The sequence below is a fragment of the Rhinichthys klamathensis genome, unplaced genomic scaffold, assembly GCF_029890125.1.
Source record: "Rhinichthys klamathensis goyatoka isolate OS25496 unplaced genomic scaffold, OSU_Roscu_1.1 h1tg000410l_1, whole genome shotgun sequence".
Classification (NCBI taxonomy): domain Eukaryota; kingdom Metazoa; phylum Chordata; class Actinopteri; order Cypriniformes; family Leuciscidae; genus Rhinichthys; species Rhinichthys klamathensis.
This window is the reverse complement of record NW_026606910.1, coordinates 588,607-613,376: the sequence shown is the minus strand read 5'-3', so window position 1 is coordinate 613,376 and position 24,770 is coordinate 588,607. Positions and strand designations below refer to the sequence as shown.

Sequence of the window (24,770 nt, the reverse complement as noted above, 5' to 3'; positions counted from 1 at the left end):
TTGGTTTAGCTATATATAGAAAATCGGTAGACTTCACCAATTTAAACATGGAGCCACATTGAGATCCCCAATATCTTTGAAAATGAATCATATTGTGCCTTAAAAATTAAGACACCAAAATATATATATATTTTTAAAGAATTTGAATCTAAAAGGATATTAATATATCTTTAATACTTCTTGAGTTACAGGCATGCAAACTTCGGGCAAATTTTTTTTTTTCCCATTTTTGAACTGTCACCATTGGCAAAGATGGCTGAAGTCAACAGATTTTACTAAGTAGCTTTGGAGTAGTTTTATTTACAACTCTGAAATGTACAGTGTAAGAATACAGAGCCTAAAAACTTTTGTAGAGAGCAGTTTGATAAAAAATAAAGTTCATATTTCTTGAGTTTTGATTGAATATTTGGCAAATTTGAGCCCAATTTGAGATATTTTTGAGATCTCATTCTAAACTCTAGAATTCTAAACTATGATTTTAATGAAGAGAAATATTTAAAAAGTTCATAAATTATAAAATTATATATTAATAACATATCATTTGTTTTACACATGTAAGACTATTGGGTCTTTTTTTAAATCTGAGAAGCAAGAGACTTGAGCAAAATCTCCATGTGATCGGTAATATCATTGCGGTCTTGAGATTTTAAAGAGATCACATTTACAGATTTAGACAAATATTAGAAACTAGTATCACAGCTGGTTTGTCCGTCCCGTTATTGCTTAACATTCTGCATACTAAACCCAGTCCTCAGACACTACTAGTGTATGCTGTAGTGATCTGGAAAGCTGCCTATAGGCTATCAGCACCCAGGCTGAAGACAAGTGTCCTCTGCTGAGAGTCTGCAGCTGTGCAAGGTGGCCACGAATCTCTCACACGATAAAAGAGATAACTCAGTTCTGACGATGGCAGACAAGCTTCAGTTTTATTGAAAAAATGGTAAACGAGAGGAGGCGAAAGGGAGAGAAATAAATAAATAAAAAACTAGACAATGCAGCAGTGGATGAGAAGAGAGTATAAATCATGGCCAAAGCCAGAAACAGAAAACATGAGCATGCAAAAGAGAGAGAGAGAGAGAGAGAGAGAGAGAGAGAGAGAGAGAGAGAGAGAGAGAGAGAGAGAGAGAGAGACTTTTTTCTCTAAACCTAATGAGCTGCACTGTAACATTCATCAGGAAAGATAAAAATGTGTCTCAGGAGAAGAATGGTCATGACATTTGACGGATTTTCATGAGAAATCATGATCAAAACATTTGAAAGATTTGCGTTTCAAGAAAGATACATTTATAATTGGGGGACAAAAACGTCAGGAAAAATATATTCAAGATGTTAACAGAATTAAAACAACATTCAAAACAACTGAATAAAAAAAATATGTTCAAGAATCAGGAGATAGAAATTCAAATGAATAGATTCAAGAGAATTTATGTTCTAAACGTTCCAAGGTCAAGGGTAAAAAAAAAAAAGAAAAAGACAATGAAACATTTCTAGTCGAGAAAAATGACCACACGGCTTGAATTCAGAGGGGGGGGGGAAATCAAAACATCAGAAGAACAAAAATGTTCAAAATGTTTGAATAAGGAGACTGATTAAATTCAAGAGAAAGAATGTTCAAAATATTCAAATAGACATAATTTTTTTTGTTTAATTACGTTTAAATTGAAAAGACATTTAGACATTAAGATGTAAGGAAAAAAATGATCAAATGGCTTTAATTCAGAGAAAGTTTCTTCAAAATGCTTAAATCAGTAAAAGAAATGCTAGATCAAAGAGACTCAAAATGTTTGATTCAAGAGGAAGCATGTTCAAACAAATCCAAATCAAAGAATGCTCAAACCGTCAAACAGAGACATAATGTTCAAATTCTATTTGAAATTCGTTGAATTTCTGAATTCACCGAGAAAGGATGTCGAACACGTTTGACCTGAAACAAACATGAATGTTCAAAACGAATCAAGAGAGAAATTGTATTTTTCAAGTATAGAGAATAAAAACTCCACAAAAACAACATTGAAATGTTAAAGGGGTCATATAATGCCATTTTTGTACAAGCTAATATGATTCTTTAGAGTCTAAATTAAAACTTTGTAATATACTTTAATTAAAAATTCTCATTAGTATTGTAAGAAAACACTTATTTTACCTGGTAAAAAACAGCTCTGTTTTCAGCACGCTGTTTCAGTGCATATGACTTTAAATGATAATGAGCTTTGCTGACTCCGCCTCTCTGTTCTATGCGTACACCATTTGTAACTCAATAACCATAACGCGTTGTTCATTATAGACATGGGATTATGAATTATATTGAGAACGTCGTACATAGAAAACATGCCGTAATGTACCCTGAGTGTAAACCTTAGACGCATTCATCGTGAAGCGTGCAGCTAGCGATTTGCAAAGATTAATATAAATATTAAAGATTAATAAAACGTTACACTCACTTCAGTTATTTTGGAGGTTCAGCAGGAACACGAATAGTTGGTACCGGTCCAGGAGCAGCTTCTTAGCAAAACCAGCTTTATACTGACCCTCCTCGTTTATAAAGCAGTCTGGTGTGTGAAATGATTCGCACAAACATGAAAGCATTGACGTTGCTCGTAGGGAATATTCCCTTCGAAAACAAACTCAGCCACTGCGTCTTCAGCGGTTCGGATTTAGGAACATTAAAATGACTGCTGTGTTCGTTATTACACCCAAGAACAGAACACCACAATCGCTTAGACGCCATTCTGCTCATAGACAGTGCTCCAGCATATCAACAATGACCGCGCCGGTCCGCGCAGACTATGATTGAGACTATGCATATCAACAATCGCGGGAGGGGCGTCCGACCGTGTGACGTCACACGGTCGAACGGCTCGATTTGAGGCAGGGGAAAACATATAAGGAGATTAAAACAAAAACACTGGATGGATTTTTTATCATTTTATGATGTTTGTTGTTACGTTCCACGTGGGGGTTTGTTTTGTTTTCACTAGTCTGTGCACGCTGGTATACTTCGCACGTGTTGATAGTATATGCTCATTATCTGTTTCTGTTTCTAGCTCACTCTTGGCTGGCAGGCTGCTGTGATTGGCCTAGCGGGACGTCACTCATCGTTGGGGCGGCGCCCGGGAGCCAATCAGAGTTGACCAGCTGGGTTCAAAAGGATGGCGTTTTCATTCATTCGATCTCTCGGAAGCGGCCATGAGCTCGTGTAGCGTTGTGAGGTTACTAAACCTGTGACTGGAGATTCATATAGTGATGTCTGGCTCTTTGTAGTGGAATGAGTTGGGTGCTGTATGCTTTGTTTATCTGTACCTTGATATTCAGTATGTTTTAGTTGTAGAGATCATAGTTTCAATGTGTATCCCAGTGTGACGCTGTGGGGTCCTGTAATTCGACTCTCTCTCTGGGAAAGAGAACGACAGGTCAGTATGCCGCGGTATACATAATGCCCGTAGTGTTTATTTGTTAGATACACTAGGTTAGGAGTGAGCGCCACTCTGTGTATGTTTTGTTTTAGTAGTTAGCTTATTTAGGTGCCGGATGCACCGAAGAATTCGGTTTTCTTTTCACCTTTTTCTTTGGTTAGGATTAGGTGTAGTATAAGGATTGTTTTGTTATATTCTGTTCTTTTCTTTGGCGCCACTTTTTGGTTCTCTTCCCTTATTATTTAATATTTGTAAACATTGTAAATAGCACACTCATTTTTCCAAACTGGAACTAGTGGCTTCGGCTTTGTGACAATAAAATCCAGTTTGTTTCTCTTCAAGTTGAGTCTGTCATGGTTTTCTCTCCACCGTATTCCTCCATCAGCAGTGCTAATAAAACAAATGTTGCGTAACATCTCCTAGACTTTAAAAGATCGTAACATTTGTGTACAGGCACTGCCAACACACATTTCAGTACAATCAACTTGTAAAAGTGCATGTACCATTATATGACCCCTTTAAATGCTGCAAAAGAACGTTCAACGCTGCCTAACTAGGTCGATTATGCCCATTACATCAAAAATGACGCCTGGTGAAGTATCAAACGAAACAATCTAACGTTCTGAAAGGAAGGAAATATTTGGGGTGCACATCATAAATGCTGTCTAGCTAGGCACCTTGTGAAACTGAGAATTTTGAAACGGCCAGATAATTGAGAAACAAGGGATGTATCCGAAATTGCATATGAGTATGTACTTATTTTGAATAACTGCTAAATAAGCCTGTTCTATATATGAATGTGTGCAGTATGAATGTAATCTACTCTACTCTTTTCTAGATCATACTACACTTGTCACATACTACACTTGTCACATACTACACTTGTCACATACTACACTTGTCACATACTCGTCACATATTAAAATGATTCCAGTTCGCATGGATACGCGGAAGCGACTAAAAATTCTGTATTATCCAGGCCAGAAAAGTAATTTTGTGAGGTCAATTTGTAAAGAAAGATTTCGCGCCTGCGCACATATATATTCAAACGCACATACCTGTTGACTGAACATGTAATATGCATGTGCACGCCATCACCGTTTTCACAGATTCACGGTTTTGAAGTTTACACCGAGATAACGTTTTTCAAAAATGTTCAAAACTTTTCAAAACTTGCACATTGGAACCTATTTCAATGTTTGCGTTCTCGAGCCACAAAACACTGTTGTCGTGCAAATGAACGGCCAGAACACATTAAAAGTTTTCTGTTTTCAGTTAAAACGTGTCGTTAATAACTGGTGATCTTCGCAACGGAAGTGAATCAATTAAAAACTAATTTTAGCTGGACAATAACTTTATTCTAGAGCTGCTGTAAAGACGAAGCAAAATCGATATTGTTAAAAGCGCTATATAAATGAAGGTGACTTGACATACTAAATATGCGATTTCGGATGCAGCCAAGGAAAAGGCGCCATCAGGCGAGTGAGTGTGTGTTAGTGAGGCGGTTCTGATAAATGACTCTCAGACGGGTTGAACTGAACCCTTCTGCATGGGCCAGCTGCTCCGGCTCACTGCGGATATATATCTTGTTCACTAACCTTTAAAACGAGCAACAGTATCTCACAAAGGCTCATGCATGAAAACATCTCCAGAAACAATCTCTACAGTAAATAAAACTGTCATTTTCCCAGAATTCCCTGAGAGCCTCATAAAGATAAACAGCTGCTTTCAACACACAGATCAACACAACCTCGCTACAGGTCAGATTTCCCAGCAGTCTATCTTGTCAGTTTTTCAGAACAGCGGGACATCAAAGTCTCGCCCTTAGATGCAATATTCGCAGTCAGAGCCATTCTTACATTTAAACTCAATTTTATTTTTCACCTCAGGTGACCATCTGAACATCACTGATTCCCGTCGTCTCCTCTTCTGCCTCATGAGGAGTAATTATTTAAGTTTGTTTGATCTCAAAATTGTCTTTTTGAGATCAACAAGACAATAATGGCGCCCGATTCATTTCCAAAGTCATGCCAAAGGTTGTTCAGGTTTAATTTCTGTGGAGCAAAAATTAATCTCAAGTCAGACTTTGATGTTAAAATGAAATCCATATTTCATCAAAATGAATGACTAAATGAGAAGGTTCTGTAGATATTACCCTATAGTATCCGCAATGGACGAATATGCCATCATGTGAAATAACATCAAACCTTAAAGCATCAAACTTTACAAATACAGATTTAAAATATCATGGTGAATGAAATAATGTTTTGAATGTCATATTTCACCCCAAACATTTACACTTACAAAAAGCAGACACTGTTTTCTAAAAAAAACTTACAAAAGAGGAACAAAAGCAATTTGTTAAAGTGCCAACAATATTCCTAATACACAATGGCAGGTTTTTAGATGTATTCAATCCTGCATCCCTCCCACTGTCCTGCATACTTTAGTTCCAACCCTAATTGAACACATGCTCACTTGAAAATACACATGCAGGTGTACTGAAGCAGAATGGAAATAAACTTTGCACGCTGGAAATAAGCTTTACCTTTCATCTGGTAGAAATGAAAACTAAAACTGTGCGTCATCAGCATACGGTAGAAGGAACTCTGTGCCTGTATAATAGGCCCCAGCAATATAGTGTATATGGAGAAGAGGAGGGGTCCAAGAACTGAGCCTTGAGGTACCCCCGTGACTAGTTGATGTGGTTTTGATACCTGGTTGAAAACAAGTGTTTCGCTATGAATGGGGAGGGAGACAGGTCCTCTGTATTACACCACTAGATTACAACGCAAGCTGGAGCAAACAAAAATACTACGATATTATGCATCACGATCACAGTTATTTTCAAGACATTTAAGTACATTTCCACTCCAATTTCTCATCACTAATGCATCTGGACATTTGTTTTATATTTACAGTTTATTATATATATAAAATAAACTGTAAATATATAAATATAAATATACATATAGATTCACCCATCAACACAAAGCATCTGAACTCATATAGGAAGCTGTCCTTCTCTTTCAAGCTGTCTGTATCACAGAGAATCTGTCCAGGGTCTATTAATACAGCTCCAGGTACACCTTAGCGTGTGTGTGTGTGCGCGCGCGTGTGTGTGTGTGTGTGTGTGTGTGTGAAGGAAAAGCGGATAACAGTGGTTGTCAGACACACAGAGCAAGAGTAATGAGGCAGGACGTGTCGACTTCACACTGCAGGAAACACACATTTGTGTGTGTGTGTGTGTGTGTGTGTGTGTCAGAGAGACTTCAACACCTGCTTGACCTCATATCTGAATCTCTTCTTTCACTTATCCTGTTCACTTCCATCCGAGGGCCCTTTAAATTGAATTTAACTCCAGCATTTTATTGAGAACTTTCTCATTCCCTCCAGAATGTCTGCTACACTTCTGAGCTGCGAGCTTATAAAATACAAGCCTTTAATATGGCTTTACACAGAGATCACCCAGTGGTTAATGAGTCAGGCTTTAACTCATAACATAAATGTAATGAAGTAAAATGATAAAATACTTAATAGTGCTTTTAAAGCAAGCTTCTCAAGGCACTTCACAGAGTAAAATAAATTCAACAATATACCAAACAAACAAATAAATAAATACAATTATTATCCTAAGAATGATGCATTCCTGAAATTCCTCAAAGGCTAAATTGGAATACAAATGTGTTAAATGTCTGTCCATCAAAAAGTGTTAGGCTAAATACCAGTTATTTCACAAACAAACAGAATCTACTACTTAATGCCTCAAAAAAAAACTCTTTAAACTTATATACAACCCATACATTTTGTCAAATAACTAGTTCTTCCTCACAAATACTCATTACATCATCCTGGTTCCTTTAAAACAATTTACTTTTCCTGCAAATTCATGTAAACCTGTGCACAATCTGATCGGAGCCTGTGATTTTTACAAGTGCTTGCCATTTTTGTGTGTAATATGTATCACAAGCAAGCATGAATGAGCTACGAAAACACATCTATACACGAAGACATGCTTCTGTGACCTTTAAGGTATAATCAGACACCTGAAATCTCTCAGATACTATATGATTCAAGGCTCTCTGGCTCTTCACAATTGATTTGAGCTTCAGATCTGACTTAATCTGACTCAGTTAGGAGCAGCTGAACTGTGTAACGCGGCCAAGTGTGGATAGCTTCAAAGGCGAGTTTAAAAACGTGAAGCTTTCACATCCTCAACCCAAACACCACAAATCCTAGCGTTTTCAGATGGCCTTCTTTACTCAATATGACGGATTAAAACATTAAGAAGTCATTAGTGATTAAGTAACGAGCCAATTAGCCGTGATAAGTTCTTATTGGCACATTTCAGGGTCAGGTCCGGCCCATACATCACGCTCCTTCTAATTGGATCCATTTATGGGATTTGCACCCTCTTTACACCATTTCACTTTTCATTTTTAGAGCCCATTTTCTACGTTCCAATAATTTGGCCCATATTTCAACATCTCGGACAGCACTCAAGTTCCAATTAAGGCAAGACACTGCATGCAAACCCATTGCTTTTTCACGCACTGGTCAATTTTTTGATTTTGAGCTTTTTGGAAAGAAAACATCTAAAATACACATTTATATATTTATTTTATTACACTTTATTTGCATCGGTAGATTTCAAGTACTTCAAAGGTTGGTTTTTTTTTTCAGCAGCTTTAGATACACCAAACTTTACAGGTTTCTTCCTATTTGTATTCTGAAGGTTGTTGCAGTGGCTCATATATCATTCACCTTATTTCTAACATTTTATTCCTAAAACAAAACAATGTATTTTCAGTCTGTTGACAGTATTATCTGACTTATGGAGTGATACAGCGATATCCAAAAACTCCTCTGTAAAAAAAAGCTTAACAGTAATATGTCAACAAAATGAAACAAATATTGAACCTGGCTTTATCCAATGTTTATATTTCAGTTCTGGAAATATATGCAAATTAATTAGAAAATGCCTTATTTGCATACTTAAACATAACATTTCAGAAAACTTGTAATAAAAAACAGTTACCGTAATGGACTGTGATTGGTCAACTGGGAAAAGTATGGTGATTTTGATTAGTTAATGTTTTACCCTATTGACCTGTAGTGTCTTGCCTTAAAAGTGAGGTACAGGTGTGTAAGAATTTTTATGTTTAATTACACTTTCCTATCCCAGTTTAGGGTTCATTGACTACTATTAGTATGCCATTCATGGTTTTATGTCCCCCAAAAGTGTAAACATTGAGCCTTTCGGGCAACATATAATCATTGAGAGAGGACCGCTCAGATCTGTCAATCTATTTCCAGCTTAACGTGAGAGTTTGGGGCGTGGCTACTGTAGTGGGCGGAGCCAGAGGGTGTTTAGCCGCTGTGGGACCATGGCTGACACATTACATGGAAAAAAAGACAAACAGCTTCGGGCACAGGAGTGCAAGCCAAAATTCACTGCATTTAGACCTTCAAAGATTAAACAGATCATGAAGGCATCAAAGTGAATGGGGCATTGCGCTACAATGGACGCTTCAATACCATACAGCATCATCAAGCACCTGTTCAGAAAGATAAATGTACCAGTTTATAATATTTACTCAGCTTCAAACAGTTGTGGCAAGTCATGTCAGATATTTATTATAAGCTAGAGGCTTGCGTTAGCTCTAGACAGAGTTTAGTCTACTCAATTGCTTACTCATGATACATAGCTACAAAGCTAAAAGTATTCCTAATAATATATTGACCCTTTTATTGAAACTAGTCTACTTTTACCTGTTTGGATATGCTTTCACAAGCTCCAGTAAGAGCTGTGTTTGTGATGTTTGAGTTGGGGGAGGCACGGTGTGCCAAAGGGGCGTTTGCAAATTATGCTTTGTTTTTGTAATTCCACCAGGTGCCACTAGTGAACTACAGACTTCACCTTCAAATTAATAATATGACTCAATTGAACATTTAATTGAGATATGAATGTGAATAAGATCTGTAGAAAACAGCTGGAAGGATCTGAATCACTGGAGATTCATTTTTCACGCATCTTTAAACCTCTGAAGGACGTCATAGCAGGCTGTGTGTAGGTTAATTGTTGATTGTCTTTGAGATAATGCTGCACATTCATCACTGAAATAAGTCGTCTGGCGTCTCTGGCCTCCCTTATGACAGGTATGAAAACACACAGTGATTCAGAGCTCTCAGTAGTCAGTTTTCTAAGATATGTTGGAGCGGAGCTTGTTCCAGAGAACACAATAACTCGCTTTCAAAGCGTTGCCATTGGTGATGGAGAACATCCGCACACCTCCGGCTTTACCACGGTAAACAAAGCCGAGTCACATTCATCACAACACTATTCTGAACAAGATAAGTGTGGGCATGAAACTCGCAGAAAGGTACTTTGTGCAGATTGTTTTTTTGTGCTGCAGACTGACGTGGGGTACGGCAGCTCGACTCATCTGAACCACACTTTGTTGCTCTTGAACTTTCAAATATCTTTTGAAAATACAGAGGAAGAAAACCCATCTTCTATAAATCATTCAGCAGACAAAATGTTTTGTCACACCAAGGTCAACATAAAATGGTGATATACAAATTAAATATAAAAATATAAATATTTATATAAAACTTACATGAACTAGTCATTATGAAAAAGTAAATATAAAAACAATATAAAATATATAAAAGTAAAAAATGTGGACGACTTATCATATACAAGAAATTGAAAGGATATTAAACTGTATATAAAAATATGTATATAAACTTACATGAACCAGGCATTATAAAAAGTATTATAAAATATTTAAAAACAAAAAAGTTCAAAACTAAGATTTTGATGACATCTAAAAATGAAAGTCGTTTCAGAGCCAAAGTTATTCGATTCGATTAGAATTTACAGCTAATTTTTATAACAAACCCCTTTTTTTCTTTAGAATAATGTGCACTTAGGGAATTAAGTATATTAAGAAAAGAAAATTTTTTAAGGAAGTAATTGTGACTTTAATATGCTGTCAACTTCAAAAATTCAAACTTCATCCTGAACCAAAGTAGATTTTGTAGCTGCCTTGAGCCAGTCTGTTGCTTTAAATGTTTTAATGGCCTTCACAAGCTCATATTCATAAAACAAATTAACTTGACTCTTCCTTTTGTAAATGCATATTATGTTTTTGATGGAGCTCAATGCTCAGTGGACTGAAGGAGTCTGAGTCTGTTGAGTAAGTGTTATTCTCTGTGTTCTGGTGCCCTCTATTGTTCAGACAGCAACTGTGACATCAGACACATCCAAAGGAAACTTCCCTGGGAACAAACTCCAAGCCACATTAAATGAGAGACTTCTGTATTTACAGAAATTAATTTGTAGTTCCCTTAGTGTTGTTTACAGAAGCATCACTATCACTATTGAGTACAGAGTGACTTGAACAAAATACTTATCCTAAATATAAAACTTTGGCATGCAACTGTTCCTGCACCTAGCAACCACCTAAGACTCATAACCGCATAGCAGCAACCTGGCAACTACCCAGATCTCTCTAGCAACGGCACAGCAACATTCATCCAACCGCACAAAACTCCCTAGCAGCCGCACAGCAACACTTAGGAAAACACCCTAGTAACTGCATAGCAACACCCTAGCAACTACCTAGAACACACTAGCAACCGCAAACCAACACTTGGCGAAACACCCTTACAACCGCATAGCAATATTCTGGCAACCACCCAATACACCCTGTAATGCAAAGCCACACTTGGTGAAACCACATAGCAACACTCTGGTAACCACCCAAAACACTCTAGCAACTGCATAGCAACACCTTAGCAACTACCTGGAACACACTTGCAACCGCAAAGCAACACTTGTTAAACCCTCTAAAAACCGCATAGCAACTGCACTCTGGCAACCACCCAGTACACTCTGGCAACCCCAAAGCAGCACTTAGGGAAACGCACTAACAACTGCATGGCAACACCCTAGCAACTACCCAGAACACAATAGCAACCACAAAGCAAAACTTGGGAAAACATCCTAATAACGCCATAGCAACACCATAGCACCTCCCAGAACACACTAACAACTGCAAAGCAAAACTTGGGAAAACACCCTACCAACTATCCAGAACACACTAGCAACCAGCCGCAAAGCAACACTCAGGGAAATACCCAAGCAACTAGATACCACTACCCTAGAAACTACACAGAACACCCTAGCAACCACATAGAAACACTCTTGCAACCACCCAGAACCCCCTAGCAACCACATAACAATACTTTAGGAACCACTCAGAACACACTAGCAACCACATAAACACCCTGACAACCACCTAGAACAAACTAGCAACTACATAGCAACACTCTAGGAACTCATGCAATTAATCAGATTTAAAAAAAAAAAAGCTAATCGATAAAAAGTCCTATTTTATTCATGAAGTCTTTAAAGGAAGAATATTCCACACCCCCACACTTCCAAAAGGAAGAGTCCACACATGCCAACAAAACCTCTGGTCAAACACTGGAAGCTTTCAGTGCGATAGCTGTCATCATTGTTAAATAGCTGTGCGATGAATTAGCATTTCCCAGAGCGCTGCGTAAGCGTCTCTGCGAGTTATGAAGGGACCAGAGCCAGAGCTGGAGAGAAACTGCTGTGAAATGTGCTTTCTGGTCTGGTTAATATTGGATGAGCTGCTGTCATCAGTGCCGATCCTCAGATAAACCATCAAGATCAAGTTAAGATTATACACTCAAGGTCAAATTAAACACTAGCACACACTTCTAAACGCTTAAGACAGCCAATACAGCTTCAGATAAAGTCAAAACCACGCTTTTATCTCAAAGAGCCTTAAACGACAACCCACTTATTGATTCCACATCTATAATTAACTGTATTTCATTTGATAGTCGTTTTTTCTAGCCTAATTCAGCAGTTTAGATAACAGATTCCTTCAGCAAGAATAGTACACCATCTGGCAAAAGAAATCCATCTGAGAGGAACTACATATGAACATTTTCTAAAGAAAACTACTGTTTGCCCTTGCAAAACTATGCTATGTGGTTGCTAGGGTGTTGTGGGTGGTTGCTAGGCAAAAAAAGGGCCAGTGCTAGAGTTTAGATACGGCTTGAGTCCCTTCTTTAATTAAAGTCTGTGGGATTTTATAGTCCATCAGGTGAAAATATAAAACTTGATCACTAAGGCTACGTTCACACTGTCAGTCCAAATCCGATTGGAATCTGATCTAAAATAATTGACTGTCCACATTATGTATTATGTAACTGTTCAGATCCGATTTGTGTCCCATGCCACTCTTTAAATATATAACCAGAAATGCGATTTGAATAGAATTTCAAACCACATATGAATGTAGTTCGAAATGGATTTCTAAAAATCACATTTAATGTGTTTTTTTTTTTTTTTTTTTTTTTGCCGTTCACACTTACTAAATCTAGATTCGGATTTTAATCGGATATGAAGAAAAAATGTCAGTCGGATTTGGACTGATAGTTTGAACGACGTTTAAGAAAATTGCTAATTGCTAATAGTCACATTTACAGTTCTTCTGCAAATTTTCAGCGGTGCAATCCAGTAGTTTCAATAGGAATCCAGGCAATTAGGAATTTCGTGTGACACCATGTCCTGATCAGCGGGTAATGATAACCTCAGGTATGGTTTATGTGCTTTGAATGTCATTTTGTGTGCCCTTTATATCCATACTGAAAGCGACAATGGATAATTCACCTCAGATCTTAGGAATTATATAAAATTCTATGAAAGGAAACAAGCATTCTAACTGTGAACTCAATGTAAAAAACAAACAAACAAACAAACAAGTGTATTCAATGACAAAAACATTTCAGTCAGTACTGTATGTATTTTTAATTAAATTAAAATGGTGTGATTTCATTGAGTAATGATCAAAAACTTTAGATATAGAAAGACGGTGCACTCGTATTAATATGAATGGGAGAAAGTGCAACACGCAATATGACGGAAAAAGTCCCGCCTTCTAAATATAAGAACCAATCGCCTATTGGTTAAGTCATCATGTCACTGCAGCTGCCAATAAAAGCTCCGGATGCTATATAACATCCGAAATGGCATACTCTCTTGAGTAGGTGTTTATTTTGAATAAGTAGCTAATTACTTTGCGACCGTTAAAACAGTATGTTCTATATAGTATGAATGTGTGTAGTATGAATGTAATCTGGATGTACTACATTCACCATGTTGTTATTATCATGTGCCGCTTCACTGCCATTCACAAATCCTCTCCCGCTGCCTCATGGGATAGTAAAGTGTACGCACACTTCAGAATCTCACGAGGAGTTTTCTCCAAATGTTTTTCGAATACTATGTATTCGGACATACTACTCTGTTGACGTGCTGTTTTTCACATGCTATATAGTAGGGAAGAAGAAACCACATTTATGATACAGTTGGTGTCAGATTTCATTGGTGATTTCAAATATGAAATTTAATTGTAAGCTTGGTGAACAGCTTTGCCCAATACTTGCATGACTGAAAAGATGGCCGCCGCATGAAAGGGACTTTGGTACTGATCCATTTGGTTGTGAGTGCAGTGTGCTTGCAGAGAGACTCCGCCCACAAACTCTTCTGATTGGCTATAATTTTTTGATTGATTTTGTTGCTTTTTCTGATTGATTCTTTGATTTTGTTTTACTGGTGTGGACAGAAAAATTGCTTCATGTCTGGTTAGAACACGGTGAGGGTGAAAGATTTCCCCATTCAGTTTTCACAACTGGTTCAGTTGGTCATACGAATTCACTACATTGACCAACAGAAATCTGCTAGGCTGCTTGTTGAGCTGTACTTCATACATCACTACACTATTGACAATAGATAATGGATGTTTTTTACTAACGTAATCTGCTGCACTTAATGACCTGAGTAGTTGCCTACTTGACTGCACGACTGGGCATGCAGAACGGTGAAACTAGAGCTTGTGCTCTGGAGGTGAAAAAAGATCCTTGTCTAATGGAGCTGGAGGAAGTGGGACTCGAATTCTGCCCCGAGACGGAAAGATGAGCTGCCCGTCTGCTTGACACAGCCCCACCTCATATCGACCCGGCCGAGCGCTCCTCTAAATATCTGTCAATCGATGGAGACTCACAAACAGTGAACTCACACTCTTAGTGTCGCAAGAATGATTAGCAAACAAGGTTGTGATTAGCAAAGAACACTAGCATTGACTGACTGAGCCGGCTAATATGAGCTGATACGCTAGTTGAACCATTAAATGTGGATTATATAATCCAGATACCATGTATTTATGCTTGTGGGATGCTTTGTTTGTGTGCATATGGCAGATTATCCGTTCTGCACCTTTTAAGTAGGTTGATAATACATCCCACCGGAGGCATCAGATAATAAACATTCATTATCAGAGCGCGGCCGGCGGCGTTTAAAACCCCATATGCACTTACCAGGCAGGAGACTAAATATACTTAAGAGCTCTAAACCGCTTCTTCAATAAGCACTACCAGATATATTCTTGGCCTTTACGGCGTAGCACCACATAATTCACTCAGCTCAATAAGAGCTCGACTCGCGGGAGATCTCGAATGTTATGAGCGCCGGCTAGAAACCTTGAGATCAGCAACAATGACAAACAAAATGCCTATTTCACAGACAGACAGCCTTCTTTTCATCAACATAAAGGGATTAGCTGCAAACTCAGACACGCTCTTGAGGGAAAAACGATACAGCGATATGTTATGATGATTTTACTGCAAGGGAGCTTCTTTCAGTTTAATAATGCAGATGCATTTTTTTTCATGTATAAAAACCCATTTTTATAACAATAGTCTTTATAACAAAAACATTTAAAATATATATATATATATATATATATATAATTAGATCGATTAATTGTGACAAATTTTGTAAACAAATCGATTAATTGTGATTAATGACATCTAATGTAGTTAGAGTTTGTATTTATATAATATATGTGTATATACGTATATGAAGACTTCAGATGCAAAAGCCTCTAAGTGCCATCTGAAATTTTCTTCTAGAGTGATCATTTTTATCAAGCTTGTATGTTTATGTTCAGTTATTTCACTTTAATGGCAATGAAAATTACCTATTGATTGTCATTAAAGTGAAATTACTGAACCTAAATATACGAGCTTGATAAAAATGCTAATTTTAGAAGGAAATTTCAGATGGCACTTAGAGGCTTTTGCATCTGAAGTCTTCATATATATATATATACCTACATTACTGTCACTTTTGTGAAAAAAATCCTGTTCGATTTTTGAGACATAAGTGTTCATTGAATCGATTGTAAAATCGATTTTCCATCTAAAGACGTTTACATTTTCAACACCAAATATAGGCAAATCCACGGACACCTAACAGGCATTAGGACGAACGTAAAGAGGGCTTGAGACGCACAAGTCAGCAATATTCCTGATGATTTATTGGCGTGAAGTTTCGTGGACAATGACAAACAGGAGTGCAACATTCAGGGATTGAGATTAACACCCTCCGACCCGACAAATGTGGGTAAAAATGAACTTCGGCGGGGAACGCTGTCAAATCACGAGCCAATCTGGCGTGTTTCTGTGTTTACTTACTTTGCTGGGGAAGTTCGTGTAAGCCAAATCTGCGCGGATTTAGCGCAAATACGCAACTCGTGAGTCCTCATGAAATATTAATACAGCGTATTGCACAGAATCTGCGCATTTCTGGCTTTCTTGAACACACACGTCACTACGCAACAAATAACGGTGCGCTTGTTCACTTGCATTGAAGTAATAGCGAATATTAAAAAGCATTTGGTGAACAGAAAAGACATTATTATTTTTCAGCATCCTACATGTTCTGTGTACTGTATTGATCTGTCCACCTAAAACACATTTTTGGTTAAAAAAAGGCAGTTAAAATCGAATTCCCTATTTTCGTTTTCGAAACTTGTGTTGGTTGGTCGGATCGATTGTGCAATCGATTTTCGAACGTAAAGTGACAGCCCTACTACATATATATACACTCACCTAAAGGATTATTAGGAACACCTGTTCAATTTCTCATTAATGCAATTATCTAATCAACCAATCACATGGCAGTTGCTTCAATGTATTTAGGGGTGTGGTCCTGGTCAAGACAATCTCCTGAACTCCAAACTGAATGTCAGAATGGGAAAGAAAGTTGATTTAAGCAATGTTGAGCATGGCATGGTTGTTGGTGCCAGACGGGCCGGTCTGAGTATTTCACAATCTGCTCAGTTACTGGGATTTTCACACACAACCATTACTAGGGTTTACAATGAATGGTGTGAAAAGGGAAAAACATCCAGTATGCGGCAGTCCTGTGGGCGAAAATGCCTTGTTGATGCTAGAGGTCAGAGGAGAATGGGCCGACTGATTCAAGCTGATAGAAGAGCAACTTTGACTGAAATAACCACTCGTTACAACCGAGGTATGCAGCAAAGTATTTTTGAAGCCACAACACGCACAACCTTGATGCGGATGGGCTACAACAGCAGAAGACCCCACCGGGTACCACTCATCTCCACTACAAATAGGAAAAAGAGGCTACAATTTGCAAGAGCTCACCAAAATTAGACAGTTGAAGACTGGAAAAATGTTGCCTGGTCTGATGAGTCTCGATTTCTGTTGAGACATTCAGATGGTAGAGTCAGAATTTGGCGTAAACAGAATGAGAACATGGATCCATCATGCCATGTTACCACTGTGCAGGCTGGTGGTGGTGGTGTAATGGTGTGGGGGATGTTTTCTTGGCACACTTTAGGCCCCTTAGTGCCAATTGGGCATCGTTTAAATGCCACGGCCTACCTGAGCATTGTTTCTGACCATGTCCATCCCTTTATGGCCACCATGTACCCATCCTCTGATGGCTACTTCCAGCAGGATAATGCACCACGTCACAAAGCTCGAATCATTTCAAATTGGTTTCTTGAACATGACAATGAGTTCACTGTACTAAAATGGCCCCCACAGTCACCAGATCTCAACCCAATAGAGCATCTTTGGGATGTGGTGGCACGGGAGCTTCGTGCCCTGGATGTGTATCCCACAAATCTCCATCAACTGCAAGATGCTATCCTATCAATATGGGCCAACATTTCTAAAGAATGCTTTCAGCACCTTGTTGAATCAATGCCGAGTAGAATTAAGGCAGTTCTGAAGGCGAAAGGGGGTCAAACACAGATAGCATATTAGTATGGTGTTCCTAATAATCCTTTAGGTGAGTGTATATATATATATATATATATATATATATATATCTACATTTATTTTTAAAAACAAAGACTTCTATGTTAGATGCGATTAATCGTGATCAATTTTTCAACACTAATAAAATACAAAAATAAATGATAAATAATTATACAATTTTACAATGTTATAAAGACAAGTTGTTTCTCAAATCATCTTGGATTGGACTTGGCAAGTTATTAAAATATTTAATAATTAGTCAAATTCTAAATAAATATTTATTTTGTATTAATACATCTGTTTTCTACCACTATTTCAGTATGTATACACTATATATTGCAAAAGTAAAAAAAAAAACATTCTTCAAAAGCTTAGGCATTTCATTCAAGTTTCCAGCTTATAATGGTTCATTTTGAAGAAACCAACTGCAAAAACCTGATTTTATCCTTCAAAAAACCCTATCCACGAGCCTGAAGAACAATGCAAAATAACCTTGTTGTCATATCTGACAAATCCATGCAAACCCGTCTCACCAGAGACCAATTTCCACACTGCCGAAAATTTAACAGCAAGTCTAGAGGAAAAAAAATCCCTAGAGTGGCCTCGAAACAGACCGATGTGTTATACAAAAGCAAGCTACAGCGTATAATTATCAATCATGAGCAGTCAAAGGGTAATAATGGGGGTCTGAGATGCTGTTTTCATTTGCAACGCTGAACACAAAGAATAAATGGCTTCTGATTCCTGTTAGATACAGTGAGAACCCCTATTCATCTTCTCTGACGCCTCAAGTGCGCCGAGTCCATTTATCTTCTCACAAATAAAGTCAGCCGCCCTAACAATAACACGCCGAGAATGGATTGAGCGCCGGAGGGGACCCAAAACTCGACTCCTACTTAATACAAGTCTATCCGGACGACTGTCCTACCTCTCTCCAGTGTTCTGGACCGCACTCCTTCCCAGCGAAGTTGCACTCCAGCAGCATATCGTCCATGCGGTGACGGGTCCGGTTGAAGAACTCTGCGAGGCTGAATCGAGACCCTTGCCTGTCGGGCTCCGGGGCCAGAGGGATTCCCGGCGCCATGTTGTCCTCGTATCCCAGCAGTGGCCCCATGAAGAGCAGGTCGCTGTAGCTCATCTGCGAGCGCCGGAACGTGTTGATGTTGCAGAGCGTGATGGCGGGGAATATCATGTTCTTGGCGTTGCGCTCATCCAGCTGGGTGATATAGTCGTACTGCAGGTAATAGATGATGCGGTCCACCACCTGCTTGAGGAACATGGAGACCGCCAGCAGGAAGACCACCGTCCACATGACCCGGCGGACGCTTAGCTTGTCCTCCACAAAGACGTGGTTGCCGCCGTGGAGGGAGCAGCCGCCAAAAAAAGTGGTGAGGCTGAGGTCGGGTGCCTCTTCGTCTTCCGGCCCGTCGTACGCTTCCAAATCTTCGCCTTCCTCCTGGTACTTGGCATGCTCGCCATCTCTCGACCACCCCACTCGCTTGTAGTGGTCGTCGAAGCTGTCTTCGTGCGAGCGGCCGTCCGGCTCGTTGTCTGTGCTGAAGGAGATGGTGCATGTGATTCGTACCATGGTGTTAAACCAAAAACTGGTCAATAGTGAAATGAAATACACAAAAAAGGTGTTTGGTTACACTTAAAAAGTCACTTTGGAGGACATTCTAGATGAATCGTCAACCCCAGAAAAGCCAATCCAGATACTATGAATGGGAAAACATCACTGTTCTCTTCAGAAATGGTGTTGAGCGCTCTGACATCCCCTGTAATCTGTCTCTCCATCCGCATCGGGACATCTGAAGAGGAATGGCGCTGTTGGGATGTTATACACTTCATGGCCCCGAACTCCCTCCCTCGGACAGGGAATACTCCCAGTGCGACCTGCATCTGATGTCAGCACCAGATCGCATTTCACTGCGCATTTATGCCCTCACGTTCATAATCCGGGGTCGTTTGTATCTCATAATATCTGGTTCATGAATCCAGATGCACAGAGTCATGGGATTCTTTCCTAGGTGATAAAAAGCACAGCAGCCGTCATGCTTTGATATACTGAATATACTGAATGTGTCACCGCCCCAGCTTTATCAGCTCATAAATAAACACTCTAGAGTTTCGAGGAAAGCCAAGATATCAACATGCATGCATCATGGTGTGTGTGTGGCGGTAGCTCAGAGGTGAACAGATACTGTACGACGCCATGCATGAAAGCCTAAAGCACACTAACTCAAACCTGCGCATTGTCGTGATGCGCGTGTGCTTGTTTATTAGCTAGCATGCAATCGCTTTACTAAACTTCCTGTTCAAAGCAGCTCATGCACTGAAAAGGAAATCAGCACTTACTAATCAATTCTATCATCACAGTTCATGGAACACGAGTGGAATCTTGCATACATTTTGTGTTCATTTCAATGGGACAATTTGCACAAGAATGGATTTATTTGTTCAAATTAAGAAATTTACATAGAAATTCCACAAATAAGACCCCTCGTGATCAGCTGCATGTTTTCTATCCTAGATTGTGCAAGATTGATTCTGGCAGAATCAGAGAGTCAAGCATTCATTCGATTTATTTTCAAAGCACACTATTTGGAAGTAAAACGGAGGCGTTATTTTTAAGCACGGCTGCCTGTCTTTAAAATATACAGTGTCTCGTTGCACAGCTGCTCAATTGATCGATGTTGACTCGTGACAAACCTGAGTTTTTCTTTCTTTTGTTTGACTGGAGGAAATGACAGAATTCAACAGACTTTAACTGAACTCCTTAAGGGTGAAATTAACTTTGTGGTTTAGATGCAATGGAGCAAGAATGACTCTTGTCGGGAATAGTTATAAAAGCAAACTTAAATAAATGTTACTGTAGCATGAGACTATTTTCCAAATAGTGTTGTTTCCATAAAAAAGTTATATTTTCCAAAAAGCAGTATTTTAGCATGATATATAAATATAAAAAGAAATGTGGGGGGGGGGGGGGGGTTGTGGTGGGGGTGTTTGAGGTAATTATTAGAAATGCACCGATGTATCGGTCAATAATCGGTATCTGCCGATAAAAGCTATTATTTTCACTTTAAGTCATCGTTAAGTCATCGTCTGATTGTTTAAAAACAGCCAATGAACAGGGCCGATTATATCCTGTCAATCAAAAGGGTGTGGAAAGACATGTTCAGACTGCAACTCATACTGTGTGTGGAGAAAATCTCTCTTGTGTTGAATTAAGGGCTGATGAAATAATGCATTAACAGTTAAAAAATAGCTACATAAAAGCAGGCTCTATTTGACCCTATGAATCACCCGTAGTTCAAGCCAGGGTTGCCAAGTCCTAATTTTTTTATTTGTAGGACGCCTCTCATCCAAGAATCGCAATGAGCTTTATGCTCTGCAGTGTTGGGAAAGTTCACTTTCTACATGAACTAGTTCAAAGTTCAGTTCACAAATTTTAAAATGAACTAGTTCAGTTCATAGGTCATACTTCACAATTTTGAACTAAGTTCACGGTTCCAAAATTATATTTTTTTTACATTATTGCCACAACCCATATACAACCACTACAGCAATTATTTTATCGGCGGGCAAAGTTTGCACAGAAATGTAAAATTTTCACAGACACCAGAATGAACGTTGAGCGTTCAGGCACAACACTGATGCTCTTGTTACCTCTGATAAAAAACAAGGTCTCATCTTTCAAATTCAGTCCATTTTATCACGAAATTCAGATTGCTGTCTTTTCTTCCAATGTATAAGCTTGAAAAACATGCAAGACACAGTACAACTTACCGAAATCTGTATCATGTCTCAATCTGTGTTTCAATTGTGGAAATATGTCAATAAAACTGCTTGTGAACAATGTCACGTAACGTTACATTTACCTCAGGAAAGTTATCCAATGTTCACAGTTCTTTAGTTAGCAATAAAAAACAGAGAGAAGTTTATTTACTGGTAATTATATGTTTGAATAAATTTGTCATGAAGACAAGCGTTTATGAAAACTACCTTATGTGCAACCGAGTTGCATACAAACATTTCGGTTATCATTTCAGTGAAATTATTCTATATGATATATTTGAAAATAAATAGCAGTTGAATATATTACCTCTGTTGTTAATTGTAACCTTTAATATTATAGTGATGTACCAAATGAGAGGGTTCCCAGTATAGTTTACAGCATTATTTGGTAGAGATATTTTTCCTTAAGTAAATCAAACTATCAGTAGATAATCATTCTGAATAATTTGCTATCGTATTGGCGGAGATATGTCGTATCGGTGCATCTCTAGTAATTATCTAGCAATCTCCTAGAATGTCCCTTGCTTTCATATGTAGCTTTAGTAAATAAGCAGGAAGTTAAAACACAAATGCAATGGCTAATAAATAATAATGTTTTTTTTTTAAACATAAATATGTTGCCACTCTAATTGAGATACAGAACAACTGGTTTGAAAACAAAATGAATGAAAACTTAACCACAAAAACCTTTAAAATCTTCAACAATTCTTCTGCAAACTGCCTACTCATCATTTACAGTAGCTACAACTACAGTAAACTGCCCACAAAGTTTTACTGTGAAACTGTAGCGTTACTGTAGTTTAGCCACTTTAAATTATAAACAGCTTTTTGCATGAGAAACTAGAGACTCAAAGTAGCTAAAAATGTATAGTTGCAGGTCATTTAAATTACCTTTTCAAAATTGGCCATTGTTTTAGACCGACGTCCAATAAAAGCAAAGGCCATGCAGTCAGTCACCTTCCAAAAGCTGCCCAGTGCATCCTCCTCCAACAGATGGCAGCAGAGCTCAGCGTGTGAAGCATCCAGACCCCCTGCCAAACACGTTCCCCAATGTCGACCCACAACACTTGAAAATGCAATCAGTCTGATTGCCTGAAGCTGCCTCTGAAAATGAATTCTCAACATGCTCGTATATATTTCCCAAGTCTTCTCCAGAGCTCCTCAACAGGTTTCTCCACGCTCCATTCAATCTGCCCCTCACTCTTGAGGGAACGTACGGAATCAAAGAGAGATTTAAAGGAACAGCGCACTGAAAACAAAAATGTAATTTCTTGCTATTTACCAAGTTGTATTTGCTGAGTCAAGCACCATTATTGGTATTTCTCATACTTGTTGTGGTCATCCTCTCATTTAGGTCTACAGCAAACGCAAGTACTATCTTCTTCAGACACTAGGGGGCAGTAGATATGTTGCCGTACGGCGACTCTGTGCCTTCAGGGCGGGTATGTCATCTGAAGCGCATGGAGATGGTCCCTCATTTCCACTCAAGACCCTCTCGACCGTCAGCGATGATAGACCTGTCGTTACCATGGATACTGGCAGCCAGGGAAAACGCATGAAGACCCATTACCATGGACATGTGGACGCACACACACATTTACACGTATGTGATTTGATTCAACGACTGCTGTGAGAAAATGACGTCCACTCTGTGGCTAACATCTGAATTGGCCTACTGGGCACTAATCGCATTATTTAACACCAGGAAACCTGCAAATGTTTATGGAAACTGATTTAATGAGACCGGTTGGTCTCGAGTGGCACAAATCCAGAATAAAACATGAAACCAGCTGGCACAACCACAAGTGCTGGAATTAACGAGCACTAAACTACGAGAACCGCAAATAGAAAGATGAGCCTGTTGGTTGTGGCAGTAAAGCAGTCTGATACTTGGAGTACTGTAGCATATTGATAAATATGATGCTAATTATAAGCAGTGCCAGTTATATTTAAGACAAGGGTCTTAAATCATTGTGAAAGAACAATAATTGTAAAGATTAAATTGTAAATGTAAAATTAAATAAATATATTTTTTATATTAAATAATATAAATCAAATATTTGATTTGACATGTTTATGTAAGTATCGATAAAATATTCAAATGAAAATGTAAAGTTTAATAAATAAATGTAAAAATGAATTCAAATGAAAATGCAAAATTGAATAAAAACTGCATTAAAACATTCAAATAAAAATGTTATATTTAATAAATGAAAAATTTAAAGATTTATGGAAATATTAAAATGAAAATGTACACTTAAATAAATAATTTAAAAAATACAAATAAAAAATCTACTGTGAAATCACTAGTCAATTTGGTGTGCTATTATGTTTACTCACTTTACTGGTGAAGTTCCTGTAAGCCAGATCTGCGCAGGTTTAGCACAAATGCTCAACTCGTTTTTTTTTTTTTTTGGCTAGTAGAAGTTCTGAATGGCCGGTAACTTAAAAATTTAGTAGCCAAATTGGCCGGTGGGTAAAAAAGTTAATTTCAAACCCTGTATATATACTGTATATAAAAGACAAAAGTCAAGTCTGAAATTGTGAATGAAAGAGCAATGAATAAAGAAGTTTAATATCTTCTTTCATACTTTGTGAATAAAGATACTTTGTGACTTTCTTTCTTCATATTCCTCCTCCGAAGCACTTTGAATAATCATAAATAAATAAAGATGATATCAGTCCACTGCATTTACAGAAACAACACAGGACAAAAGAGGCATTATCGCACACCGCAAAAACAATACCAACACAAACAAGCGGGGACCAGGGACGAGAGGAACGATATGATTGCTAAGACAGCTGGTGTGGGGCCGCGAGGGTCACGCGCCGCTTTAAATAAGTTGTTTTGGTGGAGCGGCACGTTCTTGTGCAGTGAGGTTACGCGCACAGGACCTCACCTTCCTCGACCGTCTCTACTGTGCTGGGAAACACTGAAACTGAAATGAGAAACAGCATGACTGCACATACACAAGCGCTTCACCTTCATAATATTCATGAAAACATTATGCTGCTTTTGTTATTACAAACGCAAGATTATTGGAATCAGAGCATTAATTAGTTATATTCTCGTCCCCGCTCTATACACTTGATGCAGTATATTGCTAACATGTTTAATTCATTCGTTGTTTGTGTGCGAATGTTAAAATTCAAATTAGATATTTAAAAATTAATTGGAATCTTCCTCCTCGTCTTCCTTAAGGCAGAGATCTGGAGGATCCGCAGCGCTGACGGCATTTTCAACAGTTAAATTATAGCCTGCGTTTACAGATCTATTTATCAAACTCAAGCGGCTGTTGAAGCGCTCACAAACATTTGGAATAAACAGTGCGCTCGTCTAGATCAATAACACAAGCATTTGTGTGTGCTGTCTTTAAGAGCACA

At 38.3% G+C, this 24,770-nt stretch overlaps 1 protein-coding gene across 4 annotated transcripts in view; it reads right to left on the bottom strand.

The window, feature by feature from the left end:
- asic1b (acid-sensing (proton-gated) ion channel 1b) overlaps nt 1-24,770 on the bottom strand; it is a 196,035-nt gene that overhangs the window by 40,754 nt on the left and 130,511 nt on the right. The window contains exon 1 of one of the 4 annotated variants that reach the window (XM_056234956.1): nt 18,520-19,217. The exons of 2 other annotated variants lie outside the window; for them this stretch is intronic. In XM_056234956.1, coding sequence (XP_056090931.1) covers nt 18,520-19,179 — 660 coding nt within the window. In that variant the 5' untranslated portion in view covers nt 19,180-19,217. Of the gene's footprint in view, nt 1-18,519; nt 19,218-24,770 lie in introns of those variants that run through there. One more of the 4 variants, XM_056234955.1, reaches the window with a different exon arrangement.